The sequence below is a fragment of the Tamandua tetradactyla genome, chromosome 1 (assembly GCF_023851605.1).
Source record: "Tamandua tetradactyla isolate mTamTet1 chromosome 1, mTamTet1.pri, whole genome shotgun sequence".
Lineage (NCBI taxonomy): Eukaryota > Metazoa > Chordata > Mammalia > Pilosa > Myrmecophagidae > Tamandua > Tamandua tetradactyla.
In genome coordinates, this window is record NC_135327.1 from 57,507,938 (window position 1) to 57,534,258 (window position 26,321).

General features: G+C 34.1%; 1 protein-coding gene and 1 pseudogene across 6 annotated transcripts in view; one reads left to right on the forward strand and one right to left on the reverse strand.

Moving 5' to 3' along the window:
- The window catches only part of SYCP2 (synaptonemal complex protein 2), a 103,270-nt gene that overhangs the window by 59,085 nt on the left and 17,864 nt on the right, over nt 1–26,321 (reverse strand). For 5 of the 6 annotated variants that reach the window (XM_077116841.1, XM_077116826.1, XM_077116817.1 and 2 more), the window contains exons 4-14: nt 23,269–23,399; nt 22,357–22,459; nt 22,043–22,067; nt 19,337–19,422; nt 18,640–18,725; nt 18,369–18,403; nt 17,466–17,608; nt 17,324–17,376; nt 14,376–14,421; nt 13,793–13,888; nt 9,825–9,885 (exon numbers count right to left, since the gene is read on the reverse strand). In XM_077116841.1, coding sequence (XP_076972956.1) covers nt 9,825–9,885; nt 13,793–13,888; nt 14,376–14,421; nt 17,324–17,376; nt 17,466–17,608; nt 18,369–18,403; nt 18,640–18,725; nt 19,337–19,422; nt 22,043–22,067; nt 22,357–22,459; nt 23,269–23,399 — 865 coding nt within the window. Of the gene's footprint in view, nt 1–9,824; nt 9,886–13,792; nt 13,889–14,375; nt 14,422–17,323; nt 17,377–17,465; nt 17,609–18,368; nt 18,404–18,639; nt 18,726–19,336; nt 19,423–22,042; nt 22,068–22,356; nt 22,460–23,268; nt 23,400–26,321 lie in introns of those variants that run through there. The other variant, XM_077116859.1, reaches the window with a different exon arrangement.
- On the forward strand, nt 23,917–25,697 carry LOC143647128 (myotrophin pseudogene; annotated as a pseudogene).

Sequence of the window (26,321 nt, forward strand, 5' to 3'; positions counted from 1 at the left end):
GAAAGGCCAAGGAACTCTCAAAACGATAAGGCCACCTTAGAAGTCTTAAATCCCACTGCCCTCATTTAAAACTTTTAGAACCAAATTCAACAGACCAGGACTCATTTTTTCTGACTCATCTATCCCTGCCCCCAGGCCCTTTTAACCACGGTCCAATAAGAACTAATTAAGGCAGCTATGGGGGAAAGGTTGTATACAGAAAGATGGGGAAGGTGTAGGCTTTGTTTAGAATTCTCTCTACTGGGCCTGGAGCTTAGAAACGGTAGGTACTGAAGAAATGTAAGGAATAGGCCAAGTTTGTTGAGAGAATTCTCCAATTATAAAATTATACCTTTGCAAAGGTAATCGCAATAAACACATCATTATTGAAACATAAACAGCCCTGGGATAAGGTTAATTGAATAATGTCAAACTGCTAAAATTCAATAAGCAAAGGAAAATGTCTTTGAGAGCAATAGAAAAGTTTTCCTGGATCTTTGTGTGGGACAAGCTAAACAATTTCAGTATATTTTCTGGAGTTTGATACTTTTGAGGTTGCTCATAATATTAGGATATTATGAAAACAAAGAGATATTTTTAACTTCCAACAAAACAAAAGAGGCAAACAGCTGCAAAATACAGTAACAAAGTCTAGCTTAATTATGGTTTTTATGATGAATTTTGAACCAAACAAATACAATTTTATTCTACTAGGATAAATATGGTTCTCCCTCAATTTATACAAGTTTACTGATAAAATAAGCCAACATGATAGCTATTAGGTCTTTAAGATGTTGAAAACGTAAGTTTGCGTTTAATGAAATTAAATTATTTTTTTGACAAACTGTTTTAAAAATAATTATGGTTTGTAGGATGTTTAAAGACAGTACCAAAAATCTTTTTGGTAACTTAAGGTATGTAGGTTTGTAAAGCATACAGAATGTACTTTGCTAAAAAGAGAGGTATGAAGTTTTGTCCTTGAGAATGTGTAGAACAAAGCCTGGATGAATACAGGGAAGTTATGAAAGTGAATTTTGGGTGTTGTAGTAAATGCTGACTGTTCTAGTTTGCTAGCTGCCAGAATGCACATATCAGGAACAGAATGGCTTTTTAAAAGGGGGGAATTTAATGAGTTGCTAGGTTACAGTTCCAAGGCCAAGAAAATGTCCCAATTAAAACAGGTCTATAGATATGTCCAATCAAAGGCATCCAGGGAAAGATACCTTGGTTCAAGAAGGCTGATGACTTCCGGAGAAGATGGCGGCTTAGTAAGATGCGCGGGTCTTAGTTCCTCCTCCAGAACAGCTACTACAGAAATAGAAACGGTACAGAACAGCTCCCGGAGCCACGACAGAGACCAAAAAGACAGCGTACCCCATTCTGAAAAGGCTGAACTGGCAGGGAGAATCTGCTGCGGTGAGATACCCGAGGGGCGCGCGCTTCCCTGGGCCAGGGTGGCTGGCGGCCGGAGTCCCTCCCTCCCTCCTTCCCAGGCCGGCTGGGAGAATTGGACAGGCGGTCCCTTCAAGTCGCGGCGGCCGGCACCCCCACCCCACGTGCGGCCTCCCGGGCCAGCTGGGAGAATTGGATAGGAGGTCCCCCAAGCCATAAAGGCCGGCGACCGGGGTCCCTTCCACACACGTGGCTTCCCGGTCCGGCTGGGAACATTGGAACGGCACTCCCCCAAGCCGCAGCGGCCGGCGCCCCATGACACGCTTGGCGTCCCGGGCTGGCTGGGAGATTTGGACCAGCACTCCCCCAAGCCGTAGAGGCCGGCGCCCACCCCCCACTAGCGGACTCCCAGGCCGGCTGGGAGATTTGAATCGGAACTCCCCCAAGCCGCTTCAGCTGGCAACCCTCCCCCACAGCGGGAGTTTTCCAAAGTTAAAGGGGCCACAGCATCTTTTACTGGTGGGACCCGCAGACAGACAAGCGCCATGAGCGGCACATACTGGGCAGGATAAGAAAAACAGAGCCCAGAGATTTCACAGGAAAATCTTTCAACCTGCTGGGTCCAACACCCAGGGAAATCTGATTAAATGCCCAGACGCCAGCAGAAAATAATGGATCACGCTAGGAAGACTGAAGATACAGCCCAGTCAAAGGAACAAACCAATAGTTCAAATGAGATACAGGAGCTGAGACAACTAATTCTGAATACATGAACAGAAATGGAAAACCTCTTCAAAAACGAAATCAATAAATTGAGGGAGGACATGAAGAAGACATGGGCTGAACAAAAAGAAGAAATAGAAAAACTGAAAAAACAAATCACAGAACTTATGGGAGTGAAGGACAAAGTAGAAAAGATGGAAAAAACAATGGATACCTACAATGATAGATTTAAAGAGACAGAAAATAGAATTAGTGATTTGGAGGATGGAACATATGAATTCCAAAAAGAAACAGAAACTATAGGGAAAAGAATGGAAAAATTTGAACAGGGGATCAGGGAACTGAAGGACAATATGAAGCGCACAAATATACATGTTGTGGGTGTCCCAGAAGGAGAAGAGAAGGGAAAAGGAGGAGAAAAACTAATGGAAGAAATTATCACTGAAAATTTCCCAACTCTTATGAAAGACCTAAAATTACAGATCCAAGAAGTGCAGTGCACCCCAAAGAGAATAGACCCAAATAGGCGTTCTCCAAGACACTTACTAGTTAGAATGTCAGAGGTCAAAGAGAAAGAGAGGATCTTGAAAGCATCAAGAGAAAATAATCCATCACATACAAGGGAAACCCAATAAGACTATGTGTAGATTTCTCAGCAGAAACCATGGAAGCTAGAAGAGAGTGGGATGATATATTTAAATTACTAAAAGAGAAAAACTGCCAACCAAGACTTCTATATCCAGCAAAATTGTCCTTCAAAAATGAGGGAGAAATTAAAACATTTTCAGACAAAAAGTCACCGAGAGAATTTGTGATCAAGAGACCAGCTCTGCAAGAAATACTAAAGGGAGCACTAGAGTCAGATACGAAAAGACAGAAGAGAGAGGTATGGAGAAGAGTGTAGAAAGAAGGAAAATCAGATATGATGTACATAATACAAAAGGCAAAATGGTAGAGGAAAATATTATCCAAACAGTAATAACACTAAATGTTAATGGACTGAATTCCCCAACCAAAAGACATAGACTGGCAGAATGGATTAAAAAACAGGATCCTTCTATATGCTGTCTACAGGAAACACATCTTAGACCCAAAGATAAACATAGGTTGAAAGTGAAAGGTTGGTAAAAGATATTTCATGCAAATAACAACCAGAAAAGAGCAGGAGTGGCTATACTAATATCCAACAAATTAGACTTCAAATGTAAAACAGTTAAAAGAGACAAAGAAGGACACTATCTACTAATAAAAGGAACAATTAAACAAGAAGACATAACAATCATAAATATTTATGCACCAAACCGGAATGCCCCAAAATACGTGAGGAATACACTGCAAACACTGAAAAGGGAAATAGACACATATACCATAATAGTTGGAGACTTCAATTCACCACTCTCATCAATGGACAGAACATCTAGACAGAGGATCAATAAAGAAATAGAGAATCTGAATATTACTATAAATGAGCTAGACTTAACAGACATTTATAGGACATTACATCCCACATCAGCAGGATACACCTTTTTCTCAAGTGCTCATGGATCATTCTCAAAGATAGACCATATGCTGGGTCACAAAGCAAGTCTTAACAAATTTAAAAAGATTGAAATCATACACAACACTTTCTCGGATCATAAAGGAATGAAGTTGGAAATCAATAATAGGCCGAGTGCCAGAAAATTCACAAATACATGGAGGCTCAACAACACACTCTTAAACAACAAGTGGGTCAAGGAAGAAATTGCAAGAGAAATTAGTAAATACCTTGAGGCGAATGAAAACAAAAACACAACATATCAAAACTTATGGGATGCAGCAAAGGCAGTGCTAAGAGGGAAATTTATTGCCCTAAATGCCTATATCAGAAAAGAAGAAAAGGCAAAAATGCAGGAATTAACTGTCCACTTGGAAGAACTGGAGAAAGAACAGCAAACTAATCCCAAAGCAAGCAAAAGGAAAGAAATAACAAAGATTAGAGCAGAAATAAATGAAATTGAAAACATGAAAACAATAGAGAAAATCAATAAGACCAGAAGTTGGTTCTATGAGAAAATCAATAAGATTGATGGGCCCTTAGCAAGATTGACAAAAAGAAGAGGAGAGAGGATGCAAATAAATAAGATCAGAAATGGAAGAGGAGACGTAACTACTGACCTCACAGAAATAAAGGAGGTAATAACAGGATACTATGAACAACTTTGCGCTAATAAATACAACAATTTAGATGAAATGGACGGGTTCCTGGAAAGACATGAACAACCAACTTTGACTCAAGAAGACATAGATGACCTCAACAAACCAATCACAAGTAAAGAAATTGAATCAGTCATTCAAAAGCTCCCTAAAAAGAAAAGTCCAGGACCAGACGGCTTCACATGTGAATTCTATCAAACATTCCAGAAAGAATTAGTACCAACTCTCCTCAAACCCTTCAAAAAAATCGAAGTGCAGGGAAAGCTACCTAATTCATTCTATGAAGCCAACATCACCCTCATACCAAAACCAGGCAAAGATATTACAAAAAAAAGAAAACTACAGATCAATCTCTCTAATGAATACAGATGCAAAAATCCTCAATAAAATTCTAGCAAATCATATCCAACAACACATTAAAAGAATTATACATCATGACCAAGTAGGATTCATCCCAGGTATGCAAGGATGGTTCAACATAAGAAAATCAATTAATGTGATACACCACATCAACAAATCAAAGCAGAAAAATCACATGATCATCTCAATTGATGCAGAGAAGGCATTTGACAAGATTCAACATCCTTTCCTGTTGAAAACACTTCAAAAAATAGGAATACAAGGGAACTTCCTTAAAATGATAGAGGGAATATATGAAAAACCCACAGCTAATAACATCCTCAATGGGGAAAAATTGAAAACTTTCCCCCTAAGATCAGGAACAAGACAAGGATGTCCACTATCACCACTATTATTCAACATTGTGTTGGAGGTTCTAGCCAGAGCAATTAGACAAGAAAAAGAAATACAAGGCATCAAAATTGGAAAGGAAGAAGTAAAACTATCACTGTTTGCAGATGATATGATACTATACATCGAAAACCCGGAAAAATCCACAACAAAACTACTAGAGCTAATAAATGAATACAGCAAAGTAGCAGGTTACAAGATCAACATTCAAAAATCTGTAGCATTTCTATACACTAGTAATGAACAAGCTGAGGGGGAAATCAAGAAACGAATCCCATTTATAATTGCAACTAAAAGAATGAAATACCTAGGAATAAATTTAACTAAAGAGACAAAAAACCTATATAAAGAAAACTACAAAAAACTGTTAAAAGAAATCACAGAAGACCTAAATAGATGGAAGGGCATACCGTGTTCATGGATTGGAAGACTAAATATAGTTAAGATGTTAATCCTACCTAAATTGATTTACAGATTCAATGCAATACCAATCAAAATCCCAACAACTTATTTTTCAGAAATAGAAAAACCAATAAGCAAATTTATCTGGAAGGGCAGGGTGCCCCGAATTGCTAAAAACATCTTGAGGAAAAAAAACAAAGGTGGAGGTCTTGCGCTGCCTGACTTTAAGGCATATTATGAAGCCACAGTGGTCAAAACAGCATGGTATTGGCATAAAGATAGATATATCGACCAATGGAATCGAATAGAGTGCTCAGATATAGACCCTCTCATCTATGGACATTTGATCTTTGATAAGGCAGTCAAGCCAACTCACCTGGGACAGAACAGTCTCTTCAATAAATGGTGCCTAGAGAACTGGATATCCATATGCAAAAGAGTGAAAGAAGACCTGTATCTCACACCCTATACAAAAGTTAACTCAAAATGGATCAAAGATCTAAACATTAGGTCTAAGACCATAAAACAGTTAGAGGAAAATGTAGGGAGATATCTTATGAATCTTACAACTGGAGGCGGTTTTATGGACCTTCAACCTAAAGCAAGAACACTGAAGAAGGAAATAAATAAATGGGAGCTCCTCAAAATTAAACACTTTTGTGCATCAAAGAACTTCATCAAGAAAGTAGAAAGACAGCCTACACAATGGGAGACAATATTTGGAAACGACATATCAGATAAAGGTCTAGTATCCAGAATTTATAAAGAGATTGTTCAACTCAACAACAAAAAGACAGCCAACCCAATTACAAAATGGGAAAAAGACTTGAATAGACACCTATCAGAAGAGGAAATACAAATGGCCAAAAGGCACATGAAGAGATGCTCAATGTCCCTGGCCATTAGAGAAATGCAAATCAAAACCACAATGAGATATCATCTCACACCCACCAGAATGGCCATTATCAACAAAACAGAAATTGACAAGTGCTGGAGAGGATGTGGAGAAAGAGGCACACTTATCCACTGTTGGTGGGAATGTCAAATGGTGCAACCACTGTGGAAGGCAGTTTGGCGGTTCCTCAAAAAGCTGAATATAGAATTGCCATACGACCCAGCAATACCATTGCTGGGAATCTACTCAAAGGACTTAAGGGCAAAGACACAAACGGACATTTGCACACCAATGTTTATAGCAGCATTATTTACAATTGCAAAGAGATGGAAACAGCCAAAATGTCCATCAACAGACGAGTGGCTAAACAAACTGTGGTATATACATATGATGGAATATTATGCAGCTTTAAGACAGGATAAACTTATGAAGCATGTAATAACATGGATGGACCTAGAGAACATTATGCTGAGTGAGTCTAGCCAAAAACTAAAAGAAAAATACTGTATGGTCCCACTGATGTGAACCGACATTAGTGAATAAACTTGGAATATGTCACTGGTAACAGAGTCCAGCAGGAGTTAGAAACAGGGTAAGATAATGGGTAATTGGAGCTGAAGGGATACAGACTGTGCAACAGGACTAGATACAAAAACTCAAAAATGGACAGCACAATAATACCTAATTGTAAAGTAATCATGTTAAAACACTGAATGAAGCTGCATCTGAGCTATAGGTTTTTGTTTTGTTTTGTTTTGTTTTTTTTACTATTATTATTACTTTTATTTTTTTTCTCTATATTAACATTGTATATCTTTTTCTGTTGTGTTGCTAGTTCTTCTAAACCGATGCAAATGTACTAAGAAACGATGATCATGCATCTATGTGATGATGTTAAGAATTACTGATTGCATATGTAGAATGGTATGGTTTCTAAATGTTGGATTAATTTCTTTTTTTCCGTTAGTTAATAAAAAAAAAAAAACCAAAGTAAGCAGAAGAAAAGAATACATATACCAGCAGAGACCAATTAAATTGAAATTAGACAACCAATAGAGAAAAATTAATAAAAGCAAAGGCTCGTTCTTTGAGAATATTAATAAATTGATACCTCTGCAGTCACACTGATCAGGAAAAAAGATAAAGGATACAAATTAACATTATCATCAATTAAAAATTGCTAATCACAGCACAATTTACAGACAAAAAGATAATAAGGAGGGCAGGCAGAGTTCTCGCCTGCTATGCTGTAGACCTGGGTTCAATCCCTGGTGACTGCCCATGTAACTAAAAAAAAAAAGTCATTCTGTTTCTGATATATTGCATTCCAGAAGTTTGCAAAATAAAACAGAGTTCTTAAGAGAGAAAAAAAAAAGATAATAAGGAACATTATATACCACTTTATGCCAATAAATTTAGCAATAAAAGTGAAATGGACAGATTCCTTGAAAAAAGAGAAATTACTAAAGACCACTCAAGAAGAAATAGATAACCTTTATTTACTAAACAAGTTAAATTCATAGGTAAAAAGCCTTTAATAAAACTACAGGCTTAGATCTGCTTCATTGTTTAATATTACCAATCATTTAAACAATACATAGATCAATTCCACAAAAGCTATTCTAGAAAACTGAAAGAATATGGAATATTTGCCAACTCATTCTATGAGGCTAACATTCCCCTAATCTCTAAACAAAGACATTACAGAAAATAAAACTACAGACCTATATGATCCAGAACGTAGAATAAAAAATTTTTAACAGATGTTTTGCAAATCAATTACAATATATAAAAAGATAATGAATCACATTCTTGAGGTTTATCTCAAGAATTCATGGTTATTCTAAAATTCAAAATCAATGTATTTCACCAAATTCAGGGACAAAACAAGAAAATGATGTATATTATCAACAGATGCAAGAAAATCATTTGCTAAAACCCAACATCTACTCATTTTGAAATTCTTAGTAAATCAGAAAGAGAAGGAAACTTCTTCAATCTGACAGAAGGCACATATCAAAAACCTAGAGCTAACTATCAGATTCATGATAAAAACCATGAATGCTTTCTCTCTAATGTCAGAAACTAGGTAAGGATGTCTACTTTAATTACTTCTCGTCAACAATTCCAGCTAGTACACTAAGGAAAGAAGATAAGATTGGCCACTTGAAGCATTGGCAAGGATGCAAAACCACTGGAACTCTTCTACACTAGAGGTGAGAATGTAATAATTGCACTCTTAATTATTTACCTCAGAGAAACAAAAGCATATACCCACATATCTACTTAAACATGAATGTTCACAGCAGCTTTTTATAACAACTGATAACTGGGAACACACACACACAAAATAAACAAAACAAAAAACTGGGAACAAATGTACATCAACAGGTAAATGGATAAACAAACTGAAATATACCCATACAATGGAGTCTCACTTAGAAATAAAAAGGACTAAACTACTGAAATGTGCAAACTGGATGAATCTAAAAAGTAATGTTAAAAGTAGCCTGATAAAAATTGCTACATACTGAATGATTCCATTTACATAAAATTATAGAAAATATAAACTTATCCATAGTAAAGAAACCTATCAGTGATTGACTAGGAACGGGGTAGATGTACAGATGGATTTAAAGCAGCACAAAGAACTTTTGAGGATGATGGATATACTTACAACTTGATTGTAGTGATTATACAAAAATAGAAGAACAGCTTTGTGACTTGGGGATAGTCATACATTTCTTAAGTCACAGAAAGCAATAATCATAAAAGAAAAAAACTGTTATATTGGATTTCATCAATTTAAAAAACTTCTGCTCATCGAACCTGTCATTTATAAAATGGATAGGCAAGACAGACACTGGAAAAAAACACTAACAGAACATAGATCTGTCAAAGGATTGGCATCCAGGATATATAAGAACTCTTAAAACTCAAAATAAAAAAAGAGAGTCTAATAAAAAATGGACAAAATATTTGATCAGACACTTCACCAAAGAAGATATGCATATGGCCAATAAGCATGTGAAAAAGTGTTGAACATCAATAGGGAACTACAAATAAAATAATAATTAGATACCATCAAAATGACTAAAATAGGTCTTGCTATCTGAATTTACAGTGTTACTAAATTGTCAAGTTGCATAATTTTGCCCAGCAATGGTAGGCAATTCAAGTTATGGGAGCACAAAAAACAGATGTTTCTATTAAATCAAACAAATGGTATGGAAAAGCAAGAGCCTTGAACATATTGACAAGAGAGTGGTCAAAGTGATTAATCATGGAAATAAAGAAGGAAATAAGTAGGAGGGAGCTGGGAGATCAGGGGAGAAATTTAAGGTATCATTTGATATCAAATTAACAGATTTATGAATGTGAACATATGAAAATGTTAATTTTTATTTTATTAGTATTGTTTTTTCAGATAGCAAGCAACTTCAACTGCATGCGGTAAGAAAAACATTAAAGAAAACAAGTTTACTACCTTCAATGCTGAATATTTGTACTTTTTCCTCAGGCACAGTGACTGCTTCCCACTGATGATCCTTAAATTTAAAAATATATTTTTACCATAAATAATTTATTTCTGATTTAAAACATTTTTAGACACCAATTTTATGTTTTAAAACTGTTTTTTTTACACTACATATCACTAACTAACCAGTTGATATAACATGTCCTGCTTGTCAATACCATCAATTAACTACATAATATATTATGGATACCACATTTAATCTGTTTTGTCCATTTTTAAAAGAGAAAGATGATATGAATTAATTTTAGAGTTTCCCATACATCACCAAAAAATGACTATCTGTTAATAGTTACCAAGGGATTCCTTTTAAAAGTGTTACCACTCTGTCATTTCTTCCTTTAAAATGTTTTGTGAAATTATACTCATTCCTTAATTCTCACTCGACTACCTGTTCCAGGTCCTGTAACCATAATACTTGTTGATTGTCCTTAGATTCAAACAATGAAAGCACATGGATAGTAATCTAAAATATTCGCTCCTTTCCAGTACTTTCACTGAAAATCTGTATATGTGAATAAAACCATACTGAATTCACAAAGAAAGTTACAGTAAAAATTAGATACCATTAATAAAAGATGGGACCCCTAAAACCTTCCAGCAATCTTGTAAGGAAAATAGACCCAATTCTTTTGTTTTCAAGAACAATTCAATCTACAGAATTTCTCCCAAATCCTTAATCTCTTTATTAACTCCCTCTACTTCTTTACCTCAACTGACACCAGTCTATTCTCTAAAGGCATTACTACCTTCTTAGTGCTCTCCAGTTAAGGTTTAATTCTCCCATACCTCAAAACCTCAGGTTCAGGAGGACAAGTTAGAATCCACCTCTCTCCCAAAAGTTTTCAGCAGTTCATAATCTGAAAGTTCACCTGTGTGTAAAAAACTTGCTCCTTTGAGACTCATGCCATTTGGCATACTCTATACCTACTGGCTGTTTTCATCTACCAACCTCAAAGTGACTCTCATATATCAAGGACTACAGACAGTATCTGGTTAATTGCCTTCCTTTAAAAAACATAATATGGAAACTTTCAAACTTTTAAAAAGTAGAAATCACAATATAATGAACCCAAAATATGCCCTTATGCAGCTTTAACACTTATTCATACATTGTGCCAATCTTGTTTCATTTATATCTCCCACTCCATTACACACTCTCTCTTAGCCTATTTTTAATTTCAATATCTCCTCTATTGTCCCTCACCATCAGTTTGTAAGTGACCTTATATTTAAAATAAAATACCTAAAAAAAAAAGACCCTCCCTTAAATCCACAACTCTCTCTAGCTACTCTGCTCTCTTTTCCTTAACTTGATGTCTTTACTTTCTCAAAAATACTTCAACTTTTCAGGAGTGTATAAACCTTCATCATTTAGGTGAAACTGTTCTCCCCTAGTCACCAGTTCTTACTTAATTTATCCCTCCAAGAGTATTTGACAGCGATGATCATATAACCTTTTTATTTGTTCTTTTTTCCTCAGATCTTTGTCTTCAAGTATCCTTTTGAGTAGAGTATCTTCTACCTACCCTGTAGAAATGTGAGTTTTTCAGAATTCTGTAATCTACACATTCATCAATTCTCATGATTTTAATATGCGTGTGTGTGTAAGTATGTAATACATGGCTTCTAAATCTTTACTTGTGACTAGCTCAGTTTTCTCACTTGTGCCTCAGACCATATGCCCATTTGCCTATCAGATATCTTCAGCTAAACATCCCAGAAATACCTCCAAATCAATCAAAATTGAACTCATCATCTTTCCCTTATAGAACTTATTCTCCTGTGAACAGCATTCCTATCCAGCTACTTAGCCAAGTTTTATGAATCTTTCTTCTTTTTACTACGAAGAAATCAGTAAGTCCTCTCAAATCTACCTCCTCTCTAGGTATTCTGGAATCCATCCATTTCCACTGTCACTTTCCATGATTCTTCACCTGGATTACTGCAAAGGCATCCTAACTGCCTCTGTTCTTGCCCTTTTTTTCAGTCCATTCCAGGAGGATCTTTATACAAATGATCACTGGATATCTGGCACAAAGTAAGTTCTTAGTAAATATTAGTTGAATTATGTCACTCCCTTCATTGACTTCTCACTGTCTTATTTCTTATCAATTCTCTTTGCAGTCTTATGTACTAAACAAACTATATATCTTTCAGTTCTTTCAATATTCCATTTATTCATTCTTTTGACAATTACAATGGCTTGAATAACAACAAACAATTAAAGACAGGTTTCTGATCTCTGGAGTCTTACATTCTATGGGTGAAAACAGTCAACAAACAACAAATAAAATTACTTTAAATAACAATAACTATTATAAAGGAAATAAAAAAAGGACAATGCGATAGAATGTGAAAGACTGCTTCAGATTGAGTGGCCAGAGAATGCCTCTATAAGGCAATGGCATTTGTGCTGAAACCTAAAAGGGAAGGAATTAAGATGCAAAGATCTAGAGGAAGTGTTCTAAGCAGAAGATCCAACAAGTAGAAAGAAAAAAATGGGTAGAAACAGTGTTAGAGGAATAGGAAAAAAAATGAATGTGGCTGGAACACTGTGAGCAAAGGGAATGGTATGAGATTTTAGAGAAACAGTCAGGGGCCAGATCATAAAGAGCCTTGTATGCCATGTTAAAGATACAAAAGAAGGGTTTTGAGCAACTACTATCTAGAGAAAAATTTTTTTTTTTTTTTAACATGGGCAGACACCAGGAACGATTTCCGGCATGGCAGGCGAGACTTCTGCCATTGAGTCACTGTTGTACTGCCCTAGAGAAAGGCTTTTAAAAAAAGCAGAAAGGAATACAGGGAGACCATACTACTACCATAAAAATCCAAAGGAGAGAGGACTCCAAATATATTGGGGAAAAAGAATCTCCGAGAATCTATATCAGTGTCTGGAACACAGCGGACATTTAATATTTATAAATTCTCTTCCCCCAAAATGAAAATTAAGTTCCCGAAAGATAAACCCAATCAAAAATACTCCTATAAACCATGCAGGAACAAAAAGAGTTAGTCATTGCTATTAAAAAATGTCAATGACCCCAAGGAGCAGAGCTAATCATTGGAACCAGATTTTAAGGAAGCATTCTAAAAAGGTACTCTAAAACAAAAAGGAATAAAGGTTATAGAAGTTTTAAGAGACATGTGGTTAATGTTCAGCTATAACGAGCTTACCTGGAACAAAAAGTAGTATTCTACAAGAGATAGGCTAAAAAGATTAAGGCCTTACGATAATATAACCACCTACAATCAGATTAGTAAATACTGATCAACTCTCACTCAGATTTTGGCAGAGTGTTTATGCGGTTTGAACTAGAAGTATGCCAATGTATCAAATATGAGGTGGCAGCTATCAGGAAGCAGTGGCTCAAAGATTTTTCTCAGGCTAAAAAAAGTTCAGTAGAAAATACATCACCTGGCTGGAAGGTTTAAACATAGGTGTAATATATAGCATAGAAAGAGAAGATCTAAAAACACACTTTTAAATAATACCTAAGAAGCAATCCTTTAGTATTTTTAAACAGATTTTATGAATAAGACCACTCACTAATCATCTATTAACGTTATTTTTAACTGAGTACCTTTGTATGAGTAACTGTTGTCTTTTCTGAATTCTATTCACTTTTTCATGTGCCATTAGCATATAATTTATTTCTGAAAATCTTATTGATGCTAAAAAATTTAGTATTAAAACTTAGTATTAATTTTTCTGTCACAATAAAACATAAGGAATAATTTCTACTTATAATTAGCTTGTTGGTTACCACACTAATGTTGCTAGAGCTAACATTAAAATCTATTAAAAGAATGGCTATAGAAAATAAATATACAAAGAAATCAATATTATTAAGTTGAATTAAAATGTTTTACATATGCATATACATATAAAATGGTTTGGAGGAAACAAAGCTTACATCATTATCTCCAGCAATGTAGAATGATAGAGTCTGGCTACCAAGATTAAAATCAATCCAAAATTCCTCAAGTTTTTCATCCGATGGTATTTGTAACTAAAGAAATAAAACATATAAACTAGTATTTATACTGCTTTTACAAATGATAACAGAATATCATGCTCATGCAATGTCTGTGGCTGAATTAAAAAAGAAAATGTACAACTAGAAGGTAAGAGAAGAAAAGGACAGACAGTATAACATTTAGATCAATTTACAAACAACGGAAAGCTTAAGCAATTAGCTAACTGAGAAATCACAATTTTCAAAGTGCTAACAGAGGTTGAATATAACAGGCTTGATTAAGAAAAAAGAAGAACATTTGGAAAAATACATGCCTTTAAGTTAGCCTTGGCTACAGATATGTTGATGCATAAAATATCTCTTGGTGCCACCATCAGATACAGGACACTAGATCGGCTGTATATGTGATCCAATTATATCTATTTTTAATGTTCTTGCAATCTGTAACCTATAATTCACTATATCCTTACATAAAAATACATCCAATAACTAAAAAAAATCTACTAAGCTTAAAACCTACCTCATATTTATCAAGAAATGCTGATAAACAAGGAAATGTAAAGACCCTGAAATAAAAAGTAGTTTGAATTAATGGAAAAATTAATAAACCTTCCCAGAAAAATCTTGTGCAGTCATAGAAGTCATCTAGGCTCAAAAGGAAATCAAAGTGGTCATAATTTAAATAAAATCATCTCATTTATTACATTTAAAAATAATATTTTATTGGAAATTTATTTTTGTAGAGAATAGTATATTACTTAGAAGATATTACATAATCTACTATTTTTACTAATGTAATTTTACAAATTTTTTTCTGCTATCAACTAAGATCAGAGATTCCTAATTTAGCTTATATAAATAAAAAGAAATTCCCAAAGGACTTAGATGGGAAAAGAAGAGTAGAGGAAGTGATTAATACACTAATAAAAATAGCTGAGAGATTTGGTGAGACAAAATAAGCCAGAAACAAAAGAACACAGATGGTATGGTCACCTTTCATAAGAAAACAGGGACTGAGATCGTAAGCTTTTAGAGCAGACACATTAAGTCCAGAGTGGTGATTATTATTTCTGGATTTTGAGAGGCTGTTTTATACATATAACCTGATATTTAGAGGTAAGAATGAAGCTGAACAGATGGGGTTAAAGTAATTCAGAACACAGGGGTAAGGAGGACACTGTCTATATTTTAGAACCACACATACTCTTTGAGACCAATGGAAGAAAGGTTAATTTGGTCTAGAACTTGAATTTTCTGTAGTGCATAATCTAATTTAACCTATCTATAGCTCATTTGAACAAGTGAAACACAGGGAACCCAGAGGTCTTTTAATCCTGTATAGATTATAATGCCTGGATACATCGTAGAGTATATTAAGCAGATAATCAAAAAGTATTGGCAAAGTCTCCTGAGGGATGGGAAAAAGAATATGGAACTATTAAACTTTACCATCAGGGAATCCCCTGATAATGTGTCAAACTTTAGGGACACCCAAATCAATAGGCCATGCCCTCGATCACGAGGCTTACTCTTGTGAAGCTTATGTAGGTACTGGAGAAGCTTAGACTACCTATAGGCATGCCTAAGAGTTATTTCTGGAGGACCTCTGTTGTTGCTCAGCTGTGGCCTGTCTCTCTAAACCCACAGTGCAAGTGAAAGCATTGTCCTCCCAGCTACGTGGGACATGATATCCAGGGATGAAAGTTCCCTGGCAAAGTGAGAGAGGACTCCCAGGGATGAATCTAAATCTGGCACCATGGGATTAACAATTCCACCCTGACCAAAAGGGGGAAAAGAAGTGTAACAAAGTATCAGTGGCAGAGAGAGTTCAAATAGAGTCAAGAGGCTACTCTGGAGGTTGCTCTTACACAAGCTTCAGGTAGACCTTGCTACCTATAATAACAGGCCAACCCCCAACCACGACCATTCCAGTCAACCCTAAAGAACACCTAGGGCAATATATAAGATTCCACAAGGGTTCCAGGCACTAGAGTAACTTTCCAGAAACCAACAACCTCCAGAAGGGTCCCTGGTCCAGATAAGTCCTGAAACTTAGCCCAGCCTCTCCAGAACATCAGATAGTTCCATCTCCCTACCCACATTAGTGACACACCCTTCCAATATCAAAAATTTATAACTGCCATAGCCCAAACACCCCTAAAGAGAGGGATGGAAAGATCAAAGGTGATGGTAGAGTTATACAGTGAAAATAGGATTTAACAAATGAATATGAATGCTGAATCATTAAATTGATGACTCTTTTAGTCTCCAATATTTTAGAACAGCTAGAAGTAAAAACCTAAAGCTGTGGAATTGTAGCCCATGTCTAACCCTGAAATATGTTCAACTAACTGTGGTGCTGTGCTTGGAAATTTATAGCTTTTTTGTATATATGTTATTATCCACAAAAAAAGAAGGAAAAAAAGTCGATTTGTTGATAAAAAAAAATATTTAAGCCCTCCAGCCTCCATTATTCTAGAGCAGCAAGAAGGAAAAGTATGAGAGGATCGGATGGTAGACAAACTCTGGGATCTGTCCTGTAAGTATTTGTTGAAGAGTGCTTTGAAAACTATTGCTTTTTAATTTCTCTGTTTTGTATATATGTTATACTATACAATAAAAAGTTAAAAATAAGAAAAACTGAGTTTATTGAATACTTTCTTGGTCAGACCCTATTTTGAGCATTTAGCTGATAATGATCTCTTTTAATCTTCACTACAAACACATGAGGTAAACGGTATTCTTATTTTATAGTGGGGAAAATGAGGCAAGTAAAGTTAAATAATTTGTCCAACATTATAATAGAAATTGTGGAACCTATGATTTAAATCCAGGAAATATTACTCCTTGTACTTAACCCTCATTGTATCTTTCGTTTCCTTAGTAAGCAAAGTAAATATGAACACACTCATCCAATGTGTTGTGAGCATCTATAAGGTGTCAGGCAATGCACTGCAAATACTCAGTTTTTCTGTCATTATCAAAAGTAATAAAAATTTACCTTATGTATCCTTCCATGCCCATTCCTAACTCTAAATAACTTCAGACACCATATGGTATAAGGAGTTAATAAAAGATCTGTTGTGCTATATATTTTCATTACAGTATGTGAATGAAGGAGTCAGCTTAATATTTATGTCGAGATTTTATTTCTCAAACAGTAAATAATATAGTATATCCAATTCTGAAACATGGTAAGCTAATTTTGGACATTCAAAGCTTAATATTAAATTAAAATGCATTTTTTCCTCTGAAATGTATGAGGCAAAACAAGACCTGTGAAGGATTATTTTAGCCTACCACCATGAAAATTTACTAAATATTATTGTAAGATATTGTTTTAAATATTCATGTACATTTTACACTAACAAAATAGAAGAAAGTTAAATTTTATAGCGGTTCAATATTATGTACTCCCTCTTGATAGTTATTTCTTTATCAGTAAATGGTTGTATATTGCATATTTACCTTCTCTTATCTCCAAGCATGCCATTTACAAGGTTGAGAAATATCCTGCAATCCTAATTTTTAACAAATGAGAGAGCTTTTTTAAAAGCACAGAAATTAAAAAATCTTTCTTCAGCTAATTTGTTATTTTTATATTACTTACTGTTTCAAATTCTGAGTCCTTAATTCCTTTAAATGCATTAGCAATAAAATCCATTGAAAACCACTGACATGCTAGTTCTTGCCTTTGCTTTTCTGTGGTCATTCTACACAAAGCTTCTATGATGCCTACTTGTAAGTCATAGTCTATAAAAAAATTGTTAATCAACATATAATTTGAAATTATGAAAATTAAGAGTTTATAAAAGGTCATATAATTGATAAGGTATTAGAACAAGCAAGAGAAATAAGAAAAATAATTTACTAATCTTTTGCTATTTTCTTTGTATGAATTAGAAATGTCTCATTATTACATAAATAAATACAATCCAAATTATAAAACAAGTTTACTAATGGAAGGGGTAAAATTTTTTTAAAAAGAGTATTTAGGAAAAACTCAGAAATTAAAAGACTCTATGATTCCATTATTATTAGAGTTGTAAATTGCAAAATAACACACAATAGTCTATAAATCACAGAATATTTCTATTCCTTTTATGAAACACTTTAAACTAGCTGGCTTATTCAATATGTAAATCGATACATCACATTTTCTCATATGAAAATTAGGAAAGAAAATTCTGAGGTTTTATTAAACACATTTATTAAAAACAAATCTACTAATCCCAAGAATATTAGACTTCCTAATTTCATAAAATATCATTTGAAGACCTTATTATTCATAAATCTACCAATAGGTAAAAATTATATTGTTATGCTAAATTATTCTTTTAGTCACAGAGATACATATTAAAATAATTAAATTACTAATTGCAGGTAAATTGTTTATAATTCCCTAATATAATCACAGAACATTACAAAGCTAATGTTATTTTGATTAAAGAGATATTCGATTCATGAACTTGGAATAATCTCAAAAATGAACATTTTGAAAAGACATACTTACCTCCAGCATCTAAAATCCTTTCTCCCAAACTACTCCTGTGAATTAAAATAATAGATTATATACTGAACTAGCACCAATTAAAAAAAAAAAGCCCATATGTTTGAGGGAAAAAAACTTAACTAAAATTTACAATTGGCTAGTGTTTTCTATTAGAAACCTACAACAGTCTATCAGTTTCAATTATTAACACAAAATTATGGCTGCCTTACAAAACATTCTTTACATTTTTGACTTGAACCACTACCAAAAGTAATATAGTTCACATTATTACATGAGCATTAACATTTCTTGATTAGACAGGATTTTCTTGGCATCTTGAGGCATTTTGTCAAGCATAGCATTCATTTTTTTTAGAGTCTAGGAAAGAAAAAAGATAACCCATTAATTTTACAGATTCAGCGAAATGTATTAACTATTTAGAAAAATACACTATTCACATGTCACCTTAGAAGGCTAATTTTTTTTGTCAATAACTATTTTTTAAAAGGGGATGGGTTAAGGCAGGGAAAAAATATGAATTATAGTGACTACTAAAAAAACAAAACATGGGATATCAAAAGGAGACTATAGCATGAGTCCTGTACTTAAAGCAAAGTGACACATGCCTGTTATTACTCTAAGAGCTAAAGAAGCCAAAGAGTGTTATTTTAAGTTTTGTTCTTATGTTATGGTTATACATTTATACTGGTTATACTTAGCATTTAAATACTTAACTCCCAGTATCTTGATCGTATAATTTATTTTCATATGAGCTATACATAAATCTATATTATAAATTTTAAATAAGTATTTAGGAAATATATTCAGTATGTCAACTTTAAAGGCAATGAATTATTAAAACAATAGAATAATTACAAGATAATTTAGTGCCAAAAGAAAGTAATTATTCAATTAGATAAATCACTATTACATTTTCTTCACTTTCTCATTTTTTGGTTTAAAAAAAAAAATCAAACAAATGTCTTTACCTCTTGCTGAATACAAATATTCACTTTTGAGTCAATAACCAGGGCACAAATTCGAGGTACGAAACTTTCCACTACTTGCTTTTTACCTGAATAAAAGTGTTAAATTACTGATAATTACACATTTTGAACTCGTGAAAATGGCCATTTTTTCTTATATAAGTTAATGGAGAGACTGTACTAGTGCATTAGGGCATTAGGAAGCCTCAATATAAGCTCTGGTTCTGCCACTAACTAGCAATGTGGCCTTGAAAAAACACCACTTAATAGATGTGACTGAGTAATGTTGGCAGAATAGTGTCAGATCCAGCCTCTAATTTCATGCAGAAAAGATAATATTAAATACAGCTCTAAGAGGGAAAGTTCTGTTCTGAGGCTTTTAAGAAAACTGGCCTTGTTAATTGATAGTCATTTCTCAACAATTCTTATTCCCAAAGTGACCATCAGCATTTCTTGATCTTGTGTAGCTCTAAATGTCTTAAGCCAAGCCTAAAAGTTAAACCCATTCTCCCAAGATGAGAGATATTCAATATCAATATCTTGAGAATATCAATTCTCAAGATATTCAGAGGAATTTGCTAATGCTATTTCTTAAGACAAATTTTAAAATTAAGTTTAAATAATGGCAATACTGTAATAGCAAATGTACAACTTTCCAAAGTGAATACACTGAAAGGGGGAAAAAACAGGTGAAAAGATGTAATGATTTGCTTAAAAAAGAAATCAATTGGCTCACTTTATAATCCCTAGTGCTTTAGGACTGTTTTCTCCCCTAAAAATTTAAGAATTTAGACTGGAGGACTGTTATGTTAATTGCAAAGAAACTGATGAAAAGGTAGCATTAGCTATTATTCAGATAAATATCAACTGGTCTTTTAAAAAGGCAAACAGTTTTTTTTATGAATTCACCAGCCACAAAGGAAATTCTTCCTTAAGTTTTGTTCTTATGTTATGGTTATACATTTATACTGGTTATACTTAGCATTTAAATACTTAACTCCCAGTATCTTGCTCGTATAATTTATTTTCATATGAGCTATACATAAATCTAGATTATAAATTTTAAATAAGTATTTAGGAAATATATTCAGTATGTCAACTTTAAAGGCAATGAATTATTAAAACAATAGAATAATTACAAGATAATTTAGTGCCAAATCCTAGATAATTCTTCCTTAACCAACAAAGAGATGAAATAACTTGAATCTGATTACTTGATGCAAGATACCAGCTAGCCAAAAGTGAAAGAATGAGTTGTAACATATGCTATATTGTCAGTTTTATTTACTATTGTGAATTTTATCCTACCAGTTCAAAGGTTAGAAAACTGTGGGCCATGGGCCAAATCAAACCCAACAACTGTTTTTGTAAGGCTACTGTATCAGCAGGTATTCTGTGGAAAGTATTTCATTTTAACATATTTATTGAACCAGAAGTATCAAGGTAAATTTCATTCACTCTTACGAACTTAGCCATTGTCAGTTCTGTGTATTTTTGTCAGAAATAGAAGCTTAGTATCCCACGTTGCTCTACCACATAGCAGGCTGATAGTTTAGGAATGGTAAACTTTTATTGCAATTTTTTCAACTCAGGGCCAAGAATAAAATTTTTCTGAACAGAAACACCAGCCCTTAACCATGATTATCAAACACCGAGTAACTCCGGAAATCAGTTTTGCTGTAGAGTTGATACTGTTTCTTAATGAATTCAACCTAATTGCAAGGCAAAATAGTGCTCATATGAAAAATTTATACTGCTGTAAAATCATTTCAATGACATCTTAGGTTATTTGAATCCAAATTAATGCCAGTCTCTCACTATACACTTCCCAGACTGTCAAAATTAAAACAAGATCTCCATTTCTATACAAATTTGTAGAATAAATGTTTTCTAATGCCAAATTACAAGTCTAGCAGTGTTTTTTTTTACCCTCAATGAAAGTACAAAGGAAATTTTTATGTTTCTAATCCATTCAACAGACACAAAATCGAAAAAAAAATTCATTTAACAATGCAACTGAGGAAAGACCACCTAATGCCCCAATTGAAACTGATTAATGTGCACTGAATTGGCCTTCTAAAAGGTAAATATTAAGAAAAGAGGGTGGGCCACGGTGGCTCAGCAGGCAAGAATGCTTGCCTGCCATACCAGAAGACCCGGGTTCGATTGCCGGTGCCTGTCCATGTAAAAAAAAAAAAAAAAAAAAAAGGAAAAGAATAAATCATGATATAGGTATCAGTAATTGACAGTATCTGTATGAAAACATTTTCAAATGTGAGATATATAAAATCTCATTACAGATGAACATTAATAAATGAATATTTACAATCAATCTTGATAATAGGAACACTAACTTTGAAGCCCAATTAAGCACAATGTTATCCCTGCAAAAGAGAATGCTATGCTTCTCTCATCAGTAGACTTGTATCATAAAAAATTATACTAAATTATTATTGCTATATTTTGATTGGCTAACAAAACATTTGTGGAAGTTTGTTTTCTTTCTTGTTACATAAGTATCTACATAATGAGCTCACATTTTTTTCTCTTAGCCCACAAAACCTAAAATATTTAATCTGGTACTTTACTGAAAAAGTTTGCCAGTTCCTGAATTATGTAGCCAGATCCTCATATTAGGACAATGCTATTATAATAAATTATGCTAAAACAGACTATTTTTTCCAACAGAAATAAAATGTTTAATTGTACCTTCGTCATTGATATCATGGATGACCTGTTAAAAAAAAGTAATGTTTAATTTGTAATTTACTGTCTTTTATTATAAACAATTACAAATTGCATTAAAATAAGTTTAAATTTGAACTCACAACATAATTATTTAACTCTTATTAATTAACCATTTGATTATATCAATAAGGATAAATGCTTTACACAATCTGAAAAACTAATTCGATCAAGTCACTAACCATTCTATAAATGACTTCCAAAATCAAGGCATATATACAAATTATTTTTAAAAAACCACATGCTTTATAACATCATTAATCAATGAGTGTTTTTACCATCAAAACATCAAAGAAGTCTTCTAACATATTTATACCAGCTTCATCTTTTGAATTTCCTTGATTTAGAATAATCTCCTTGGATTTTTCAAACCAGTCAACCATGTGAAGAAAGAAATGCAAACATCAATTATGTTGAATTAAATTTTAATAATTTTAAGAATGTACCTATCTTTGAATAAATAGTAAACCTTGAATAAAAGAGACAATAAAAATAAAAATTTCAATACTGTGTCAAAAAAGGCTATGCTTTTAAATCACTTCCTTGTTTTTGTTTCTTTGGTAACTTACTTTATTTTCCCATTTATTGGATGGGAGTAGACAAAACTGATCGTAATTACAGGCAGAATAACTTTTCTCCCTCTTCAATTCCTAAGTTAAGAGCATTTGTTATAATAGATGAAAACAATTTACCTTCAAAATTAAGAGTATTTTGGTATTCTTACTGTTTGAAAAGTTTGGGTACTATTTTAACTTAATTAGCTGATTTAAAATATTGAGTGCCTACTATGTATTCTTATTATTCCAGGTGGTGGGGAAACAGCAGTGAAGAACACAGACAAAAAAGAATGCTGTAATGCTGTATACTCTACCTTGGGAGACAGATATATATAATATAAAAAAGAAAAGTAAATAAGTGATTAAATGCTAAAGAGAAAATAAAGCAAGTAAAGGCATTACAGATTCTTGTGACTTTAAACTCATATGATTATCAAGAGCCTGTCTGGAGAATTTCCTTATGAACTTTATCTCAGCAAAATATACCACAGTCTGTAAAAAATATTTATTTTAGTCACAAAATTTTATATAAACCTCCAAATTTATTTTCAATAGTTTGAACCATTTATTTTATTACTAAACATATTTTCTATTGTATTTTCCTCACATGAATATGTTACATATTCTATACTTATCTTTTGGACTAGTCCTTGTTTTAACATGGTTAGAAGTCCAGCTTGCCCCAATACATTGATATTTCTGCCACATCTTCCAAAAGAAACCAAAATAGTTGAAACACTTTGTATATCCTTTTTTTTAAGTTCCTGAAACAAAAGTATACATTTAACCTTTGGCAAACATAAAATCATACGGAATAGAATAAAAGCACTTATCATTTATTGAGTCGGACATTGTTCTAGGAGCTTTGAACACATATTTTTAATCCCTACAAGTCCTGAAAAGTAGCCATTATCATCATTCTCATATTGCAAATAAAGAGAAAGCGGTCCAAAGTTACCCAGTCAATGAATGACAAACTTGGGACAAAATCGCAGATCTGTGTTTATTTAAGAAACTATAAGTTATGATATAAAGAATCAGTTACCTTCCATTCTCTATTCCCCAAAATTCCATGTATTTAACGAAAGGGTTCTAGAAACTTTCACTCAACATTTTTAGATTCATAACAAATACCAGGAACTAGGGGAGACTGTTAATAATCACTTTTTCTCACATATGAAAATGCCTTAGATGTGAAAGAAATCAAGATTTTGAGTGATTTTTTTTGTTTTATTTTTTTTTGGTTGTTTATTTTGTTTTGTAAGCACCAAGGATTCACTATAGAACATCAAGAATATGTTGAGGCTTCAGTTTCTCCTCCGCCAGGCGGAACCTTCTCTGCTGGGCCTGGTGGCTACGAAAGAACTTTCTCTCTCCCGCCCCAACGGTCACCGCCGGCAACCGCCTCGCCCGCCTGGCAGCCTAACCCGCCATCTCTTCCTTTTCTGTCCTACTTCGCGCGGCTCTGTCTCTCTCTCGCCTGGCGGTATCCGCTTGCTGCTGCCACCGCCTCCTCGTCCTCTGCCCGGCCAACTGGCCCACTCTGCTGCGGTGATGTGCGACAAGGAGTTCATGTGGGCCCTGAAGAACGGAGACTTGGACGAGGTGAAGGACTATGTGGCCAAGGGAGAAGATGTCAATCGGACACTAGATGGTGGAAGGAAGCCTCTTCATTATGCAGCAGATTGTGGCCAGCTTGAAATCCTGGAATTTCTGCTACTGAAAGGAGCAGATATTAATGCTCCAGATAAACATCATATTACCCCTCTTCTGTCTGCTGTCTTTGAGGGTCATGTTTCCTGCGTGAAATTGCTTCTGTCAAAGGGTGCTGATAAGACTGTGAAAGGTCCAGATGGACTAACTGCCTTTGAAGCCACTGACAACCAAGCAATCAAAGCTCTTCTTCAGTGATGGATGGATGGACTGATTAACTCTTGAAGAATGATTCTCCTGTGGCCTCACACTGCTGCCTGTCTGTCTGTCACTCTCTATCTGCCAGCTTCTTCAGCTAAATACTTTATGAGGGGTGAGGTGAGAGAGAAATTCATAACAAATCAGGCTACCAGAAAAGAAAAATGTTTTGGAAGAGGGGAAAAAAAAACAAGATCAGGCTTTTACCAGGATTCCTGATCAAGTCTGCCTCTTCCATTTCTAATAAAATGTATAGCTTATACCCAAGGGAGAGCAAAGACAAAATATACCATTAGCATTTGACCTTATCAGCTCCCTAACTAATTTATGAATTAGATTGTGTTAAAGGTCTGATAATACGAAGGCCAACTATACATATTTGGTAGCCCTAACTGTTCAAGCAGTAGTGGCTGCTGTAATGTAAACTTAGGGTGCTGAGATAAGCAATTAGCTGTATAGCCTTCTACCTTAAGAATGCACTCTATTCGGAATTTCTTGGCATAGTTAAGAGCACTACCTGTGGTTGGTGACCAAATCTTTCCTCAGTGACTTTAAGCTTTACATGAAAGCTCAGTTAAGATGAGGAGGGGCACACTCCCAAATTGCTGGATGACTGAACTTTTAGATTTCCTCTCCCCTTTCATAGATTTCATGTATGTTTAAATAAAACTGACTAGTTTTATTTATAAAATCTTAAATTTTGGAAGTCTAAAGGAGAAATCATTCCAGTATGAGTATTTTTTTTTTCTCCTCTAGATTCAGACATCTATATAACATTGAAACACTTTCAAACTCCTGCTGGTAGTAAAAGGGGATTTAAAAATAGAATCATAGCCATACACTTGTTTGTATCATATAAAAAGAGAACAGTTGTGTTAGTACCAATGGATATTCTTCATTTGCTGTTTGAATGGATTGAACTCAATTGTCTTTGGAAACTCAAAAAACCTTCTTTAGAATGCCTCTCTCAGACCCATCTTGGATACTGTTTATTTATTGCACCAAAGCTATCACTGGGGTGAGATTTACTATTTGGACAAATTTAACCTCATCCCTTCAAAAACAATACTTGTTAATCAGGTTTTCCTGAGTTGCTGATAACTTCTGCCAAACATCTGCCAACCCCCTACATAATATATTCTTACTTTTTGTCTAAATCATGGATTGCATAAAAGGTGACACTTTCAAATTGTATTCTGCATTCTTAGAATATAATACCCTAAAATGATGTTCTTAAAACCTGCAGAAAATATTTGGACATGTCCCAAATGTTTATTTCATAGGCAGTGTTTATTATGTAATTATTAATACACATACTCTTAAATTTGGTATCTCCCTTTTAAAACATAAAAATTCCTTTGACTTGCCATCTGTATACGTTTACTAAAAATAATTAGGGTTTTTCCTTAGCCAAGTCCTTCAATAATTGAATGTTCCTCAAATTTTTAAATAGGGTTGGTTAGGGACTTTTGTTCAGATTGTGGATGATAAGGAATTAATAGTCATTTTTTCAGGCAATGTAGCATTCTACAGCAGGGTTAAACTTATCAAAAACCATCAGCCTAGCTAATAACAAATCTTATTGGTGGGTTACTGATTCATTGGTTTGCATGTGGGTTTATGTGTTGTGTTTTTCTCCAGGAATCCTTTTTTAACCCATGGTTTTTACACTCAAAACTAGCCTAGACCTATAATTTTCCTGACTCCAAGAAAATAAAAAAATAGTGGTTTAAACACTTCCATATGTTTGGCTAATTCTGATACCTATTAGAGTT